The sequence below is a fragment of the Notolabrus celidotus genome, chromosome 2 (assembly GCF_009762535.1).
Source record: "Notolabrus celidotus isolate fNotCel1 chromosome 2, fNotCel1.pri, whole genome shotgun sequence".
Classification (NCBI taxonomy): Eukaryota; Metazoa; Chordata; class Actinopteri; order Labriformes; family Labridae; genus Notolabrus; species Notolabrus celidotus.
This window is the reverse complement of record NC_048273.1, coordinates 36,268,366-36,289,091: the sequence shown is the minus strand read 5'-3', so window position 1 is coordinate 36,289,091 and position 20,726 is coordinate 36,268,366. Positions and strand designations below refer to the sequence as shown.

The 20,726-nt window shown below is 39.7% G+C and overlaps 1 protein-coding gene across 1 annotated transcript in view; it reads right to left on the bottom strand.

The window, feature by feature from the left end:
• slco2a1 (solute carrier organic anion transporter family, member 2A1) overlaps window positions 1-20,726 on the bottom strand; it is a 34,492-nt gene that overhangs the window by 13,563 nt on the left and 203 nt on the right. The window contains exons 2-7 of the mRNA XM_034701169.1: window positions 20,389-20,648; window positions 10,177-10,314; window positions 5,046-5,208; window positions 4,327-4,539; window positions 2,690-2,788; window positions 2,464-2,603 (exon numbers count right to left, since the gene is read on the bottom strand). Of these exons, the coding sequence (XP_034557060.1) occupies window positions 2,464-2,603; window positions 2,690-2,788; window positions 4,327-4,539; window positions 5,046-5,208; window positions 10,177-10,314; window positions 20,389-20,451 (816 nt within the window). The 5' untranslated portion in view covers window positions 20,452-20,648. The remainder of the gene's footprint in view (window positions 1-2,463; window positions 2,604-2,689; window positions 2,789-4,326; window positions 4,540-5,045; window positions 5,209-10,176; window positions 10,315-20,388; window positions 20,649-20,726) is intronic.

Below are 20,726 nucleotides of genomic sequence, written 5' to 3'. Positions count from 1 at the left end.
GGCAGAATGAACCGCTGTGGGAGCGTGTGTGAAGGCTTGTTGTGTCCTGAATATGGTAATGTGAAACAGGTACCAATTCAAAGACGCAGAACATGCAGAGTCAATCAGCCCTACTCTCTGAGGAAGGCTCAGTTTATTGACTCAAATCAAATCTTTTCCTCCAAACCTCCTTTTTTTTTTTCCATCATATTCTCCTGCAGTCGCTCGCTGCCTCTGTGGGCTTGATTATGTGACATGTAAACATTAGACTGGTTTGACAGCTCGGTGCGATGGCTTCACACTGTTCATGCATTCAGAATCATTTGAAGCTGTCAGACGCCACAGTAGAAGACCTATTTTGCATTTCTGTCTCTTTTTGTGTTTTTTCTTCACTGACATACATGCTCACAGTTTCAGTGTGTGTAAGGAAGAAACCGAGCACTTTAAGACAGATGTAGCACCACACAGTAAACAAAGGAACTCCAGTAAACATGCAACACATTGAAATCTCAGTATTGTGGTTGTTTCGATCAAGTATGAATTCCTGCTGTTACTGGTAGCATTCTGGGTGGTGCATTTTAAATGTTTATCCTGCTTTCATCATTTAAGAATAACAAGAATACAATTATATGAGACTGTGGGGGAGAGCTCCCTATCAGGGGCGTGTACAGTGACATTCTCCAGGCAGGATTTATGATAGAAATAGATGGAGTAGTGACCATTATGGACTCCAGCATGCAGTAGCATGACGAGCAAGCCAATGCTGAACTGGTGGCTGAAAAAAATCCGAACATCTGCTTAATGGGAATATTCTGGATCCAGCAGCGTTGGACTGAAAGAGTTAAAGTCGCTACGTCGCATGGCAACACTACTGCTTTGTATAAACACCTGAGATGTGCTGCTGCCTTTGCACTGTGGAAGAATGCCTTTGTTACATTTACAGACTCACACTGTCTCTGTTTGCAGGATGGAGAAATGCCAATATTATTCAACAGTACTGTACTTAAGATTATAGAAGTGCTGCATTGTGATTATTTTTGCAGTTTGGAGGGGTGCGTTTATTTTGAAGGGGACAAAAAAAATGCTATTGAACTTTTAAACTGTTCACTTATTTTTTTTAAAAGCACTGCACTAGCTTTACTTTTATATTTTAGAATTTCAAAATGTATTTAATAAATGTTTGCATGTTTTAAATTGAGAAACACACTACCAGTCACAAGTTTGGAAACACCTTCTCATTCAAGGGTTTGTATTTATTTTAGTTATTGTAAACACTGTAGATTAATACTGAAGACATCAAAACTATGAAAGAACATATATGGAATTATTGAATGAACAAAAAAGTGTTAAACAAAGCAGAATCTGTTTTAGATTTTAGATTCTGTAAAGTAGCCCCCTTTTTCCTTCATGATAGCTTTGCACACTCTTGGTATTCTCTCAGTCTGCTTCATGAAGTGGTCTCCTGGAATGGTTTCTAATGAACATGAGCCTTGTCAAGAGTTCATTTGTAGAATGACTTTCCTTCTTAATGTGTTTGAGACCATCAGTTGTGTTGTTCAGAGGTAGGGTCAGCACACAATGGATAGCCCTATTTGACTACTGTTGTAATCCAGATTATGGTAAAACCAGATTATTTCATAGTTTTGATGTCTTCAGTATTAATCTACAATGTTGAAAATCATTAAAATAAAAACCATTGAATGAGAAGGTGTGTCCAGACTTTGACTGGTAGTGTATATAAAAACTATCAGTAATCTCTGTATGTTCCTTTATAAACAAGCAAGAAGACTCAGAATACCATTTATTATATCCCAATCACAAATCACAATATCGTCTGCTATAATTTCAATCACATCAATTTTACCAAAATCGTGGAGTGCTAATTTAGGTAGCTCAATGATCTGATGAGTTTATATAAACTGCTCGGATACGAATGATCTTTGTCTTGTAACGGTGTGTTGGTCTCAGAATTAATATAATTTATTACATTTTTTGCAACATTTTGTTGTATCTGATAAAATGATAACCTTTGTCACACTCAAAGATGTTTTTCATCATTTAAATGATCATTTTTGTGGATTTTGGGCATGAAAATTGAGGAGTGTACATCCTTATCATGTACATATTTTAACCAGGTCAATTCCTGGCCGAAGATGGGCGTGAATTAAGAGGAATGTGTGGGATCAAATCTGGCTTCATCCTATCTATGACTCATGTTTTCTGCAGAATTTTTACAGCTTGACTCAAACCATAAAAACTCAGAATTATAAATCAGTTCTCACTTGTATTCATTAACAGAAAATGTAATGTATAAACTGGAATAGTTTTTGGACACTGCAAAATAGTGTAAAAGCAGTGAGTAGATGACAATGCAATGCTGCTATACAGCCAGCAGGTGTCAGTGAAACATGAAGTATATGCTGTTGCTTAGATGAACCTATATTCATTAAACAGAGCTGCTTTCTAAATGAGAGTCTGACTTACATTATCTTCTGTCTGCATCCTGCGAGGGAAGAAGAAATAAGGGATGGAGGTGAGAACCAGGCAGCCGGTGGCGATGAGCAGCCCCATCCACCAGGCCCCGACCCAGCGGGGGTCACCGTGTCTCAGCTCTTGCTCAGCTCCTGCAGGAAGCAGCAGTCATCAGACACACACTGAGAGCCATCTTTCAGCTTTAAACTGTCCATAACTTTGAAGGGCCAGTCATTACCTAAACCAGTTCTGTCCACGTCCACATAAATCCGCAGCATCACTGAGCCCAGCAGGTAGCCGATGGCAGGCCCGAATACAGACACCGCGAACAGGATGGCTGTGAATGAAAACGCAGCAGTGAGGCAGAGTTTCAATACTACTTTTCAGGCGTTTTATTTTAAAGTTTACCTGACTTTGTTTGATTTACAGGCACATAAAATTCACTCAGTGTTTAGATACAGTCCTGTTTTTATGAATTGAACACAGTGTGTAGTTTCCACCACATCAAAGTCTCAAAACAAAACAAGCAAAGATGGAAATTGATGATGTTTTGAAGGAGCACTGGATTACGGGAGATGTTGTCTCGTTTGCTTAAGAACCAAACTCACTGATATAATCTATCTAGGAATGACTCAGACTGGAATCATGTATTAACCTGATTTTTTTTTTTCATCATAATAGGAACTTCACTCCTCCCTCTCTTCCCAACATGTACTGCTGACTCTTAAGATGGGCTCAAAATAAAAAGCATCATGTAATAAATAAAGATTTCAGTTAAAAATTCTGCATACATTTGCATAATTAGGTGCTGAGAATTTGGCGGGTTGCATAGACTGTATAAATAATGGACGTAGTATCCATGACGTCACCCATCTGTTCCTGAGCGCTGTTTTGAAGCCAATCATCTGCGGGAGCAGAGGCAGGGTTTGAGCCTCCTAGCCAACAGCTAACTGTTCCCGACAGGGAGTCAAGTCAGTCATGTCCTTATTTGGGCAAAAACTCATAAACGTAATATGTTCTGAACTGTCGCGTTGAAAAAAATTCACCCCCGTACAGTGTGTGCTGATAGAGAAATGAGCTATGTAGAGCCAAAACGTTTTTTTGAACCAGACTGTAAACATGTTTATTAATCCTGTAAAGATCGTCTTCTTTGAATGGGTGTGTATGTGGTTTCTGGTGTTTCTGCAGCCAGCCTCTAGTGGACACTCGATGAACTGCAGTTTGTAACACTTCCGCATGGGCTTCATAGTTTGAGACCGGAGGTTGTCGTTTGGCAGGTTGTAGCTGTTTGCCAGGACGCTAAAGGCCCACCTCAGCTGCACCTCTTTAGCCTTGGTTGGATTGATCAAAAGTTAGGTTGGGTCATGTCCAACATCCTTAGGCTTCCCTGATGTCAACCTACCATCTCATATCTGTTGATTATTTTATTGAGTTCTAAAGCACTACATGGACTCGCCCCTCTCTATATCTCTGAGCTTTTATCCCCGACAAACCCGGTCGCAGTCTGAGATCCTCTGGCAGTGTTCTGTTAGCTGTTCCAAGGACCAGACTGAAAAAGAAAGGGGACAGGTCTTTTTCAATCAGAGCTCCTACACTTTGGAACAGCCTGCCAGAGGAGATCAGACCTGCAGAGTCAGTCCCGTGTTTTATGTCATTACTTAAGACACATTTTTACAGGAAGGCTTTTATTGTGTGATTTTATTTAATTTTAGCTCTGATTTTAAGGGTCTGTTTTATACGTTTGTGTGTTTTTAAGCTTTTATTTCATTTTATTTCTGTATCCGTTTTCCTCAGACTCTATTTAAAGAAACTCACAATCCAATCCGTCTACCTGTAACCAACAAACCCATCCACCTTTGACTGTCAGCTTCTCACCTATGTAAAGAGGAGAGTTGCCCGGTCCTGCAAAGTCATCAATATAGGAAATCCCAAACGGCTGGATTGGCACTGAGCCCACGCCGAAGAGCAGCTGAGCGCTTGCCATGAGCAGCCACAGGTTGTTTGTGTCCTTCAGACGTCTGCTCTCATCGAGGCTGCAGGTGTCAGGGACGCTCGAGTTCCCCTGCAGGTTGCAGATGTCATGACGGTCTGGAGGTGGTCAAACACAGATGAAGAGGACAGGAAAAGAGGTGGGAGACGTGAAAGTTAATAACAAGCCGGTGGATGCTGATGTTCAACTACTTTTAATTTCCTGAAGCTTCTCTGGCTCTTCACTGAGACTGACTGTAATGCCAAGGTATTCTGTCCTTGGACAAGACAAGAAGGAAGCGGGGTTGTTATTACAAAATTAGAAGCCCTGGAGGTAACTCTAATATCCTTAGCCTTCAGAGAGTGCATTGAGATTATTAACTGTCTTCTGCTTTAAGTAAAAATTCAGTTGCAGAGCACAAACAAATCAGACTGGACTCCTCTCCACAGTGCTGGCAGCCAAACAGCAGAGACTTGTTTGACTCCTGCTGAGAGCTAAGATAGAGATGCGCCAGGTTTCAGGCAAACTTTGAAGTAAATACTCTTGAATTTCACAAATGTATAAACTCCTTGCTGTCAGTGGTGCCAGCGGAGACAGAGAGGCAGCAGGTGGTACGTGGTCTTACTGTGAAGAACAGAGTCGTATTCGTAGGGCTGTGAGAGGAAGTGAGGTAGGGTCAGGATCATGGCGCTGACAGCCATCAGGAGTCCACCTACTCCAATGACCCGGGGACGGTGAACCCGGTTTCCAAAGTAGCTCACAAACACGATCAGGATGCTGTTACTGATCTAAGAGACAGAGACATATAACACGTATCTCAACGAGGGTTACAAATTAATCCTTTCACATTTACATTCAAGAGTTACACCAACTTTGAAAGCTGCCAAGGTTGCACTTATTCTTCCAGGGTTATCATTAAGCTCAGGCACATTTCAGAATCAATGTGAAGTACTGTCTTGAGATGCAAGAAAGAAACTATTTCAGGATTTAAAGCTGCACTAACAGATTTGTACCACTTGGGGCAGAAAAAACAAGCTCAGAAAACGAAACCGGGATGTCATCATCAAGACTACATGTATGGCCCGGAGTGAACATACTGTAGCATGAGGCCAATGCAGGAGTGCCTTCAGCCTGCAGGGTTTCTAATGGCCAGCAGGGGGAAACAAATAGTTGCAAGAATGGGTCTGATTATTTAGAAGTCTATGTCTACTTTCCAGCTGAATATATAGACTCAGTGAACATTTTGTAATTAACTTATGTTCTCTTCTGCTAGTTTCAAGTCTTCATACCTGCAACATGTTAGTTATTTTGTGAATTGTTGTCTTGTTTGAAGATCATAGAGAATAATATATCATATGCAGCTACCTGTGATTGACAAGTAGCTGCCAAAGTCGGGTTTCAGTGTCCACTCCCTGTTTATGGTGATTCATGGAGTGACGCCTGCAAGCAACTTCAGGCAGGCAACCAACAATCAGCTGCACTAATTTCACAATTTACATGCGTCATTCTCTCATTCACCTGACAAACATACCCTCCCAATAAGGTGGTTTATTTGAACTGGCAGGTTTCGGGTCCCTCCCTCTGCTCTGTCATCACCCCTGCTGATTAAAGTTTCAGCCCCACCACCTCCCCAGCATCTACCTCAAGAGTCCAACTACAGCGGGTTTAAGACAGGGGTTCCCAAACTTTTCAGCCGGTGATCCCTAAAATGTAGGTGCCAAAGACTTGCGACCCCCACTGTCCCTCAAAGTGATTTAATGTGGCTTCATTTAGCTGGTCTGCAGAAAATGACCCTACCTGTGTGAGCATGTGTCTGTGTTTCCTGTGCTGTTATGAATTAACCTGCTGCTCACTAACCCTAAACTTAGGAGTCATCTGGCAACAAAGAAAGGCAGAAAACTCATTACACTTTATATTTTCAAGGTTTTATTTCAAGGTTAGCTACTATTTTTGTTGATACTTTTTTAGATAACTTTTGTCATTCAACTTTTTTTATTGCATTTTTTTAGTATTTCTTTGTCCACCACAAGTTAACAAATTATATATAAGTAACACCAAACCAACAAAGAGAAGAAAAAATGAATAAATACAAAAAATACAATATAATAATAATAAACAAATAATAATAATTAACAGTACATATTAAAAGGAAGACAAACATAAGAAGACAAGGTAAATAAACAAAAGATATTAATAATTATAATAAATATTTTTAGATAACTTAAAAAAAAACCTTCTGAAAGACATCTCACGACCCCCCATATGTGTCTTGCGACCCCCCAGGGGGTCCCAACCCACACTTTGTGAATCCCTGGTTTAAGATACCATCTAATCACTCTTTAAATTGATGCATGAGATATTAAACTACAAGGAATGATACGGTTTGAGCCTTGACGCCAATTACCAACAATGTTCCCCTGCTTCAATGAATATTTCACATCATCACAAAGGAGTTGTCTGACTGAAATACTTTTTCAGTTTAGAAAAAAATGGCAAAAATTGAATGATTAAGTGAATTAACATCAGCTTGTTACTCTATTAGTTCTTCGCTAACTCTTGTGAGAAATATCTGCCCAGGAAACATCGTTGTGGAACCAGAGAGACTTTTTTCAGCTGGTGGATGATCACATTTTTGAATCAGTGAAATCACCTTCAAATCAATATTTTGCACTGGTGGTTATGCAAACTAGAATCCAAACAGGGTGAGACAAGACCCCTCAGTGAAGTGGCTATTTGCATTACCATCCACTCACTCACTATTAGAGGTGTAAAGGTATAGCTAAGAACTGAACCCTTTTACTTTTGGTTCGGTCAAATCCCCACAGGGGAGCGCACCACAAACACACAGCATGCATAGCTCTTCTTGTAGGCTACCATAGACTGTATAAAATATGGACGTAGTATCCGTGACATCACCCATCTGTTCCTGAGCGCTGTTTTGAAGCCAATCGACGGCGAGAGCCATATTGGGAATGTGGAACTCAACCAGGCAGAGTGTGACATAGTGTGAGCCTCCTAGCCAACAGCTATGTGTTCCCGACCAAGAGTCACGTCAGTCATGTCCTTATTTGGGCAAAAACTCGGAATCTTAAAGGTGACATATAATGCAAAATTGACTTTTTAATGGTTCTCTACCTGAAATATGTGTCCCTGGCATGTCTACAAACCCCCCGAGAATGAAAAAAATCCATTCTGCCCCTGTTCTGATTTCTCCACCTTTCTGTAAATGTGTCTAAAACGAGCCGTTTCAGACTTCAGTGTTTTTGTTACGTAACAACAATATCCGGTCTGTCACAGAGTCAGAGCTCGGAGCTTGTTCAGCCCATAGACTGTATAAAATAATACTGAATCCCTCCTCCGTTTTTCATTACCTGCACACATGTGTGCTAACAAGGAGCTTAGGAGGGAGGCATGCTAGTTGTAGGCTGTCTTAATAAACACAAAGGTCGGTTTTACTCCCCACGTCTGCAGATTTGAAGATCTAGTGGATGATTTTTATCTGTCATGGATAAGTGCTAGCGCTAATTAGCATAGCCACATAGCTACATGTTCATAGCTGTAGCTGTAGCTGTGTACCAAGACACACGTCGACATACTGACAAATAAAACAACAAGAAACACTAAATCTGTGACCAATCCTTCAGAAAAGGTCCTGCTGCCTTTCTGGCAGAGGTCGGTTTTACTCCCCACGTCTGCAGATTTGAAGATCTAGTGGATGATTTTTATTTATCATGGATAAGTGCTAGCGCTAGTTAGCATAGCCACATAGCTACATGTTCGTAGCTGTGTACCAAGACACACGTCTACATACTGATAAATAAAACAACAAGAAACACTAAATCTATGACCAATCCTTCAGAAAGGTCCTGCTACAGGCGCCTCTCCGTCAGGATCAGATTCTGGATCAGATTCAGAGGGTTGAAGTAACGCGATCTCTGAGCAGCCGTGTATATTCAGCCAACATGTAAACATTAGATCAACGTGCTGGAGAGCCGAGGCACATCCACTTTCTGAGGGGGCGTGGTCAGAGGGAAAACAGAGTGTTCTGAGGAGGACTGAAGAAGAGGACTTTTCAGGCATGCCAAAATCTGATTTCAAAGTGTTTTTTTGAGCATAAACTTTAAAGACATGTTTTGGGGACCTCTTAGACCAATATATATTGATGAAAAAAGCGTGATATGTCACCTTTAATATCTTCTGAACCGTCACGTTAGAAAAAATTCACCCCCCGTACAGTGTGTGCCGATAGAGCGATCAGCTTTGCAGGGCCAAGCTGTTTTTTGAACCAGGCTGTAAACATGTTTATTAATGTTGTAAAGATCGTCTTCTTTGAATGGGTGTGTATGTGGTTTCTGGTATTTCTGCAGCCAGCCTCTAGTGGACACTCGATGAACTGCAGTTGATAACACTTCCGCATTGGCTTCATAGTTTGAGACTGGAGGTTGCCGCTTGCAGGCTACTAAAACAGAAGTTTCATGACAGTGACTTTCTTAACAGATCACCTCAAAACATACTGAGTTCTACTTTTTTTTACCTGTGATCTCCAACTGTGGTTTCCCTGAGATCAACGGTGTGTGTGGAGAATTCATTGAGTGTAAAATGTGTCATCTGTCATGAAAACATACAAGCCTCTAATTGGGCCACAGAAAACATTAGTAAGACTGGCCTCTAGTCAGTACCAAGCGGCAACCTGTTATAAACTGCAGTTCATCGAGCGTTCGCTTGAGGCTGGCTGCAGAAACACCAGAAGATGGGTGACATCAGGGATACTACGTTCATTATTAATACAGTCTATGGTTAGTACCCTGTCGTAAAGTCTTCATCCTGAAAACCCGGTTTCAGCAGAGTCGCTGGCGTCCAGTGTAGTGAACGATGGCACATGGCTTTCCTGTTCTAGTGTTTGTGTGCATGTTCGTATGTGTCAGCTCGACATGCAGGCTGCAGAGGAGTATGAGAGAGAGAAGCTGCAGCTAAACAAAGTAATAAACTCAGCACTGATATTTTTGCAATACGTGACGATTTTGGTTCAAATATTTACTCGTATTTTTATTCTTTTTTTAACATGATTCACTTGAAATGTTTTGATAAAGAAACCTAAGCAGGCCTAAAAACCTGAAGTGAACCTGAAGTTCTTTTAATTCCTGATACAAGAAATGTTATGCGTCGTTTGCTTCCCTTACTGTGCCAAAATAGCACCAAACCAAGACTTCCCAGAAGCATACTGAATTGAAACTAATTTGTGACTGAACATGATCCTTACTTGAAAGAAACAACCACACTGACATTATCAGGCTTTCAAGTATCAGTGTCCTGTTTCCATATAAGACAAAACATCACATCAGATCTTGTAAATCAGAGTTTAACTGCTAAATCTTATGAGAATCTGTGCTGCAAAGAATGTAGCTCACCAACAGGTAGCAAAAGTGAACACAGTGCATTTATGATCTCCTCGTGTCCCCTCTCCCTGCATGATAGAAGGCGGAAAATATTTGTATCTAGGTTGTTATCTATGTTCTGTTTAAATCCCAGCTGAGCCAAAAGATCCGACCTCTTCCTCAACGAGCACGTACGGCACATTCTTGTTTCATTCCTGACCCTTTGTTTCTGTGATAAAACAGTTTCAAAATACTCGAGCCAGGCCCAGGTTGTCAGGAAGTGTGATTGTGATATGTTGCTTGTTCTCTGATTCCTCCTTTGTCATGGATATCCTTGAAATAAATCCATCACTGTGAGGATATGTTTTTGTTGGCTCCTACCTCGTTCAGAGAGGAAATGGTTCCTGAGGAGTAGCTGCTGAGGCCGTAGCGTCTCTCGATTGTGGTGATGGTGCTCTTGAAGTAAGCGCTGTAGAGCAACTGAGAGAACTGCAGGAGGCCGTGGCACAGGACGAACAGCTGAACAGGTGGACACAGAGAGAACAAGGGCTTCAGTTGACAAAACAGAGATTCAAGCATGAAAAGAAACTAAGAAGCAGGACAGAAATAAAAATCTGCAAAATACTGTTACTGAGTGAGAAAAGCACTGAAATGCATGCTTCTATGTACCCCTATCCATGTGAAGCATGAATACACTTTTCAAATGTCCTCTTTCTCTGATATATGCTTTAAAAAGGTGATTCATCTAAATTTGCCTCAGTCATAAATGTCAGCTGTACTTTGGGGCACTTTCATCTGATCTGACACTTGGTTACACTCTCAGCAGCAGAGCAATTCTTCCAAAGGTTAAAAACCATATCCTCCTGAGACGCACAAAGTGTTCCTGATTTTAGAGGAACCACACTGTCATCTCATATGTGGAGACTCAGAGAAGTACCGGAGGATTTGAGTTAAAGACAGTTTTTCAGTGTTTGCAGCGCTGACGTCAAACTGACATTACGTTCACCCAGCAGAGTTTGAATCTGAAGCTGGAAGAGATGAAATGATGTGCAGCGAACTGAAGGGAAGAAGGTGGAGAGAGCAAACAACTGCTTCACGAACTCACAACACAAAATACTGTGGACTGGACTCTGCTGGTCCTACAAAATTGAAGATATGACACAACATTTGAAAGAGTTTTGTGTTCATGTTGAAAACAAAAGAAACTGACTGAGGTGAGAGGACGAATTCAAGTAGAGTTTTTGCATTTAAAGAACTCTTGGTAACTTGAAGCTTCTGTGAGGATTTCAATTTGAGGCATTTAATGACCTACAAAATTAAGCAGTAGAATTAGCATAAGTATTTATATACTGTATATTTATTTGACATGGCAACCTCCAGTCTAAAAATATGAGTCCAATGTGGAAGTGTTAAAAACTGCAGTTCATCGAGGATCGGCTTGAGGCTGGCTCCGGAAGTACCTGAAACCACATACACACCCATTCAAAGAAGCTGATCTTTACAGCAGAAATAAACATGTTTACAGCCTGGTTCAAAAAAACGAGTGTAGTATAGATAGCTCATTTCTTTATTGGCTCACATTGTGAGGGGGGTGAATTTTTTCATAATGCGGCATTATAAAAGATATTTAGATTACTAGTCTTCCAATGAGAGGCACAGCTGACTGTGGGAACACTGTAGCTGTTGGCTCGGAGGCTTAAAGCCCGCCTCTTTACTTCACACTGGCTCGACAGAAGCAATATGGCTGCCGCCGCTGATTGGCCTCAAAACAACACTTCAGAAACAGATGGGTAACGTCACGGGTACTACGTCCATTATTTATACAGTCTATGGTAGCACTTTCTGACATTTTGAGCAACAAAGACTCTCGATATGTGATGCATTCAGGTGTTATAGGAAAGCAGGATGATCATTTTTGTGTGCATAAAAAGACAAAAAAAAGATTTAATGCTGTCCACGCCAAAACCAGAAGCCCCTCACAGGAGCTTCAAACAACACTGACATATGAATTGTAGGGGTGGGCATCACAGGATAACCAATATAAGTTTTATTTTTATTCTTAACAGTTTTATCTATTTATTTATTTATTATCTATTTCAAATGTAGTCACTTTTATTCTACTTTATTTATTTATTTACTTATTTATTTATTTTAAGTCTTGCATCTTATTTTCTTTTAATGGTTTAATATTTTAGTCTTTTATTATCTTAGAAGTGTATTTTACTTTGGTGATTTTAATTTCCTGTTTTGAGTTTTAACATCTTATTTTACCTCCAGTGTTTCCTCATTAAGATAACATGAGAGCGTTTCCTCAGTTTGTTCAGCATATTATTTAGATTTTTTTATTTATTATTTATTTATTTATTTTATTTTTATTGTTTTTATTACTTTTGTTGCATATTGTATTGCTAACCTTAGGGTTGTGGGGTGGGTTTGGGGTCGGGGCTGGGGCTGGGGCTGGGATCTTTTTCTTAATGTATTCTATTTTAAGTTGTTTTTCTTGTACAGCACTTTGTGTTACAATGTCATTGTATGAAAAGCGCTTTATAAATAAAGTCTGATTGATAAAGTCTGATAAGACTGAGATGTGACGGGCAAAGGACAAAAATGCAGTAAAATACTAAGAGAACAGAGCAGGGTGCAGCACATTTAAAATAATCTAACTGCACAGATGCATGACCCCAAAGTGAGGATGCATGCTCTGTAAACATTCATCTTGGTTTGGCTGCAGGCATCCAGTGAACCAAAGACTTGTAGTATCATTAGCACCAATTGGATGCTACCCTGTTGATTGTGTATCTCCTTCCTGCAAGAAGTAACTTCCTCTTTAGCTTTACCTTTAGTAAAAGCTGGACTTTCTGTAGCCGCTGGCTGCTCACTTGTTCTGCCTGCTGCTCTGTGATGAGCAGGTTGTTATTTTGATCTTTGAGATTGGAAGCAGCTGCATCTTGCTGCTGGAAACAATGCTATCAGAGCCATACGAGTGAACCAGAGCATTAATGCTGTTGGCCAAAAATCAAAACAATAAGCCAAAAGCAGTAAAGAGCTGAAAGAAGTGCAAGGTGAAGTTTCACTGGACAGATTCTCTTGAATATATGCCCCTTGTTTCTTTAAACTTCTAGTTTCAGTGTTTTGGTGAAAGTTTAAAACAACCAGATAAACAAAGGTTTCATATTGCAGAGCACAACTTCATCCATTTTTCTTAAAAAGTAACAGCTTGGCTCCGGAGAGTAATAAAATATGTGATTCACTGATTTTGGAATTAATGTCGGCCAATTCCACAGCTCAGAGTGATAATGTGTGTGTATGTCTCAAACTGCATGATTTCTGCTTGTGGAGTTTTCTGTTCACATCGAGAGATGTGGAAATATCGAAGTCACACTGGACGTGCTCCCGGAGATCTGGACGAGTCCCTCGCCTGCTGTGAGGCGTTCATGAACACTTGTAGGACTCTCTGTACAGGATTGTATTTGCTTGGGGGGCCGTGTATGAAGGAATGACGCTGAAGATAGGCGCTGAGATTAGGAGTGAATTTGCTAAGAAAACAGAGATAAATCCAAGCTTTCAGTTTGTTTACCGGCTGCCAGGTCGGCTGAAGGAGAATAAAGTTTGCGTCTGTCTCAGAACAGTTAATTCTCCTATTAAAGCTTGGCTTTATGGGCTGTTAGCGCGCACAATAGAGGCTTTGACACCGTTTCTGATATTTCATCCTCGTCTTGTATCAAATGGGCTCAATTATCTCAACGATTTCGACATTTGCTGGCAGGTAAAGAGCTTCTTTGTTTAAGGTTTAGAGTAAACAAAAAGTCAGCGCTTCATGAGTGTTTCATTAAAATCCACTTTAGTATTTGACAGAGTCACATATTTAGTCTTATTACAAGGATGTAGATAATGCTTGATGTAATTATCATGTTTCAGGCTTTCATAGAAACACATCATCGTTTTGATAACACTTAATCCAAGTGAGGAATTTCACTTCAGGCAAAGACTGCTTTACTTCCTGCACTCAAACAATATTAAAGGATGACTGATTTTGAAATAGTCTCACTCTTACTCTAATGTCTCTTCATGACCTACATAGCAAAGTGAGACTATCAGCAACATGATTGGTGATTTTCTTTACACTGAATATTCTGCACTCACCCTGAAGTGTCTCTGTTTAGAGCTCTGCTGGTAAAGTTTGGTCAGTCCAGATTCTTTTGACATAATGTTTAGTCCTCATGTCTGATACTGGAGCAGGATTATCAAACAGACGTACGTGTTCTGTTGAAGTTTCAGACGGAGAAACTCTACGACCAGGACTCTGCTAGCTAAAAGAGCTAAACGTCTATGAACAGGATTTAATGTTTATGTCGGTGTGTGAATGCTTCACTGCTTTCTGAGGACTAACGATTTAAACTGGTATGTCTGCTCATCTTCTGTAAGCTAACGAGCGGTAATAAATCAGAGTTTACAAAGTTCAGTTGTTACGTTACAGTTCATAATATGATGTAGCTACAAATCTACACATGACCTCATCACTCTGCATCCTCATAAAAGTTGTCTTGAACAAAGAAAAGTTGGATTAAAAGATCTGTTTTTCATTCATTCCATTTCTCAACAAATGCACACTTTAGGAAGAGCCACATCTTTACCACAGTGGGTGAAGGTGCTCATAGGAAATGCAGTCTTATCCCAGAGAACACTATTTAAATGATTCAGAAGGATCACAAGAATCAACGCAACATGAAAACTCCTCACTGTGCCTTTAAAGATTGAACGCAGCAAGTCAGTTTTTCTCAGTTTGGAAATTTTTGCACAATTTTAAAGCTTGGTTAAAATAGTCATAGAGTATTATATTTGTGGTAAGAGGGGACTGCAGTACCATGCTCACTATGCAGACTTTGATCAGGTATATTTATCTTTTTTAAAACTGGCTCAGCTCAGTCTGTGTGGACGTTATTGTCCCAGCCTTCAACCCTGCTGTGAGGGGAAGAATCGAGGGATATCCACTCTTCAGTTTGAAATGCTTTTATTTCAGGGACGCGTGCTGCTGTGACAGAATGACACTGTTCTCTTTTTCTTCTTTGCTAAGGAAACTCTGACCTTGAAACTGGTCTGAGGTCTCACAGGATACTTAAAAGGAACTGAACACAGAATCACTCCCTTCATTGTGAAACAAATCGAAACAAGTCCGGCTTCAAAATAGTATCACAAAGAGCCGTTTTCTCATATCAAAATATGAGTTTAATGTTTTTGAAATCATGCTTTTAACTGTATTTATGAACATTACATAGCAAGATTAAAAGTATGTTCATGCATAGACTGTCAGCTCAGCTTAAAGACTGAAAACTTTTCCAAATTTGATAAAAAACAAAACTAGTAGCAACTCTGAAGCTCACACTAACATATACTCTACCCTTTTATTTTAACAATCAGAATAAAATACAATAAATATATAAATTGTCATTTTTTTAAAGACAAAGTGTGTTATTTTAACAAAAATATATGTGACCTAGGAGCAGTTATTTTCTATATTTGGCACATAAATCGTGACAGACTTATTCTCACACTTAATTTTTCCTAAGCATTAAATAATAAGATATAACATGTTAACTTAAAGAGGTCAAGAGGTGTTAGTAGATGTTTTTTGTTATGACTGGAGAGAGGTAGGCTTCTGTTTTTTTCTATATCTTTAAGCATTAGTGTTAAACTAACCAGCTGCTGTCTCTAGCCTTGCACCTTTGACGGTATATGTTAGAAGTGGATGCAGCTTCTTCTGGACATTTCTGGAGGATTAGCACACGGTAGCACCCTGACAATCACACAGTAGCAACGCCCAAAACCATTCCCTGCTCTATTGTCTGTTTGATTCTGAGTAGCACAGTAATTAAATGATCATCATGCTGATTTGAAAAAGACTTGAAGGTAGGGATTAAGACCATGAATGCATTAGAAAAATGTATCTGGGGCAACAGTCACAATGATTTTCAGGTTTCCAGTTTAGCTTGGCCACTAAATCAGGACCAACGGGAGAATGAGTGATATGTGTTGCTCGTGCTTCTAACTTTGTCACATCGCTCTGCCTCTACACTTCCCCTGCTGTTTATACACCTAAAGCACCTCACGTCCACGTCCCTTACATTATTAAGGACGTGCACAGCTGACACACCAAACCAAAGCTGCGGATGCATGGCAGCCATCATGACCTCCAATGGTTTTTCAAACGGCACTGTAATACACTGAAATTGTACTTTTGCCTTTATGCTCTTAAAATGAACAGTTTTCCTGCAAACACAGCGAAGCAAAGGAAAACCAGAACACTACCTCAGGGTGCAAGATGAGCCAACAACACCACAGGCAAAAACTTGTGATTAAATTAACTGCTGACAAGTTTAAGTCTTGATAATTAGCTGGTTACATCATCATGTGTAAGACAGCGTAATGTTGTTTTCCAGAGCTGAGTTACTGAGGAGTGAGCCATCTCACATCCTTACTGACTCCTCTGAGAGTTGTGCATGCTAAACAGCAACTGAGAAGTAGCAAGCAAAATGGTGGTGAAATTTGAAAATGCAACATCAGTGCATTGAATTAAGATTTGTAATGCCTTTGTGTTTTAAAGGTTAGTGTTACAGTGAAAAGATGATTGCTAAATGAGAGCCGTTGAGTAATTGTGCAATTCAAGAGTCATCGTTTCAATAACTGATGACTAGTCCACTACTTAAAGAGTCATCGGTTGCGGCCCTGACACTCATGCAATTATAGATTCTGCAGCTTTATGCTGAGCCAATAAATACAGATTATGTGGTAATAAATCAAGTGAAAGAAGGACAGCTTTTTAATTAGCCTACATACCAAGTGATTTCTTTTCCAAGACAGGTGTAATCTAACACTGGCCATTAGACAGAAAGCAGGTTTTAAACACTTAAACATTAACGTCACCTTTCACATCCACAGTTATATCAACTGTAAACAAATATAGACAACATGACTTCATCTCCTCTCACTGTAAAAAAAACCTGAGCCAAAATATAATCTGGATTGGCGCTGACATATTGCGCTGGTGACGTATTTAGGAGTAAGAATCAGCCTTGATCTGTCAGTCTGTGCGAGGAGGAACTGATGGAGCGGCAGGATTGATATCACATCCCTTTCCCCGACTGAAACACAAATATAACTTATCGCTGAAACAGCAAAGATCAGGTGGGTGGAACTGCTCACAGCAGAACAGATTACTGTGTCGGTCTGAAGCAGACACGATGATGGAGGAAGTCCAATGACTCTTGCGTTAGTGTTCATTATGTTTTCTCTCATGGTTAGTCCTCTACTCTGCTGCAGGAGCTGCATGTGTTAACAAAGAGTTCATCATGACAACATCAACTACTACTACTAAACTGCTCAGGAAAATGAACACTTGGATATAAATCAGCATGATAAGAATTAAACACATAAGAAGCATGTCTGAGGAATGTTTGACGTTTATTTTGAGTTAGTCCCATCTGTTAACATGGAGGAGCCGGGCTCCATTACCTCTACTGCAGCTAGCTTTAAAAGCAAACTCAAGACCGACCTTATTAGTCTCACTTTTAACTGAGTTTCATTCTTAGAACAGTTTATTTCTTTATTTCTTTATTAATTAATTAATTAATTAATTAATTAATTAATTAATTACTAATTTATTTATTAATTTATTATCCAGTTTAAATTTTAGTAACTTTTATTCTATTTTATTTATTTGTGTACTTATTTATTTTATTTTTTAATATAGCATCTTGTTTTCTTTTAATGGTTTAATATTTGAGTGTTTTATTATCTTAGAAATTTGTTTTATTTTGGTGAGTTTAATTTCCTGTGTTGAGTTTTAACATCTTATTTTACCTCCAGTGTTTCTTCATTAAGATATCATGAGAGTGTTTCCTCAGTTCATTCAGCATTACTATTATTACTATTATTATAACAATTACTATTGTTGGATATATTGTGTTCTTAACCTTAGGATTGTGGGGTGGGTTTGGGGTCGGGGCTGGGGGTGGGATATTTTTCTTAATTTATTCTATTTGAAGTTGTTTTTATGTTCAGCCCTTTGAGTTACAATGTCATTGTATGAAAAGCGCTTTATAGATAAAGTCTGATTGACTGCTTGATTGATTGCCAGTAGGGGGAGCTCTAAATGTTTTGTCTTCAATGCTGGAGAGCTGTTGTGCCGTCCATTTTTCTATACAGTCTATGGTTTTCATCCACTTCTTATAAACAGTCGATGCTTTTTACTGAAGGAGAAAATATGAGAGAAGTTTGATTTTAACGTCATGATTCAGCCACAGACACGAGCCAGGAGCTGATGTACACTCAGGTGCACTCAGGTGCAGAGAGAAAAGGGAGCTCAGAGCTTTCTAACATTTCTCCTCTAACTGCTCAGGATGTAAACATTGTGTGCCCCTGAGCAGAAAACCTGGCTCGGAAATTGGCACAGACACCTTTCAGGAGAACTCAATGGAGTGACTCAGTTGGCAGACTGGGTGCAGCTTTGATAAGTTCACAAAAACAAACAGAATGTCCTGATGAAAGGGCAAATACGAGAGCAAAGAGCTGAGCAGCATGTACTCGTGTCAAGAGAAGACAGATGGACGTGATTGCTCCATGTGAAGCCATTGTTGAAAGCTCTCTTAGCAATTTGGTCTCAAGTGAAAAGGAATGGAGTAAGTTCCTTACTCTGGTTGAAACTTCTGGGCGGGAGGCAAACAGTAAGTTCTGGCTTTAAGATATCATAATAAGAAACTCCTCTGTTTTGATTTCTCACCACTACAAGAGGAAAAAAGCACATGGAGAGATATAACCTGCTGCTTTAACTCTGAATACTCCCCTTATCTAAATAGATACAGCTTTGAACTTCAGGAGTTTTCATGCAGTGCAGGTTGTGTGAAAGATGTCTGCAGGATGATTTCTACAACCTCCACCCTCCTTATATTTGTACATCTTCATTTCAACACCCCTGAGTTCTGAAGTTCAGACTTAGAATGATAAACACAAGGAGATCCTCAGTACCTGGACCCACCACAGTCTACATAAAGCAAACAGCTTCAGCTGGAAATTTATGAGTTGCTCAAGCTGTTTGTCTTTCACTCCCCCAAACGTACAGGATACAGGTGAATTAGTCACACTTCACAGACAACACACAACACCAACTAAGAGACATGTCATTTCTCGCTGAGCTTTCTCGCTGCAAGCTACGTGGAGTTGTGCCTCATTATTACTCACAGCCCGGGAACAAACTGTTTCTCTCACATCCCTGCGTTACAGTGAAGTACAACGGCTGCCGTCTGAACACTGTGAGGTAACATTTCTGCCTTTAGTCAGCGCTCACAGGGAGGTTTACCCTCAGAGCCAGAGATGAAGCTGGACAAAACTGACTCACTGGTGTATTTAATGACAGGAAATAAATCTTTCTGACTTTATCAAATCCATCTGAAGCTAAAATTAAAGCTGCAATCATTTCATTTAAAACTCACTTATTTTACAACCACTAGTTTAAAGCTGTTGAGTGTGACAATCTGCTGTTTTTACTGCTCTTCAGTGATGGAAACTGAGCGCAATATTTGGAGTTTCAACTTTTGGTCACTCAAAAGTTTTTAGACAATTTCATCATGCCCTGAACTCTGAGCACTGACTAGCTCTTTCTCTTTGTTACCTTTTTACTGTGTCATTTTTTTACATTAACATAAAGGATAAACAGACATAAAATAAAACAAAAATGTGAACCTTGTTTTCACACCTTAGACTGAGTGATCCATAAAACTACAAGACAAAATTATAAAAAATGACAGCAGACTAATTAATACAGTAGTAATATTAATCTCCATGCATGCTAACAGCAAACTGTATTTTTTTTTTAGAGTTCGAGCTGTTGTCGATGCAACAATTATACAAGTCTTCCAAAATATTTCTATCTTAATGTTTTGCAGATAAAATGTCAGAGGCAAACATGCAAATCTATTTAAAGGCAGGGATTCATTTCATCAACATGCAAAACCTTTGAGTACTAAGGTTATCAAAGGTATTAGGAAATAGAATAATCTTTTCCACAAACAAAGTTTTTTTTCATCTTCAGATGGATCATAAAATGCCAGCATTTAAAAAGGATACTGAAGTTAACAGTTTTTTGTATTCCTTGAGTTAGATCAAGTCAACTCAAGTTTTCTTTGTAGAATTTTTTTCTAAAGTCTGAGAGAAATCCTGCCAAGAGTGGACGTTTTAAAGGTGGCCACGAGGCACAAATACCTCCTCATTGTGGCTGCTTGTTGATCTAAGGTGAAGCTCTGTGAAAGAACTCTGAGCCAACACTAACTCAGGACTGGATAAGACAGAATGTATCCACAGGTTTGTCTCACAGTAACTTCTGATTTATTACCTGATAAGGTTATGTAATCTCCTAAAAATAAATCTAGCACAGATAGTTACATAAACAACAAGGGAACAAGCTGCAGGTTAAAACAAGACATTTTATAGTAGGGTAAGTATGCAGCCTCCTCTGCTCTCTCTCTCTCTCTCTGCTCTCTCTTTCTCTGTATGAGTGTGTGTGTGTGTGAGTGTGTGTGTGTGTGAGGGACTGATGCCTACCTTAATGCTGCTGCAGAGCGCGCGCGGTCTCCTCATGATGACTTTGGGGGGTATAATGTCCATGAGTGGAGCTGGTGTCCTCTCCTCCAGGTCTGACTCAGAGCTTGTTCTTTAAAGTGTGAGCTGCTCTCCTGTTTTATGACCTGCTGATGTAACTGGACTCAGCCCACAGCCCCACGCGCGTATGTTTTGAAAGTTGTGAATTGGGAACAGACGCTGATTGGCTGAGTCATGCGCGAGCCTGACTGTGCAACACTCACCTGTAAGAACGTGTTAATCATATTATACATTTGACATTTCTGCAGAAACAGTTCACAGTTAATCTTCTGTTTTCGTTT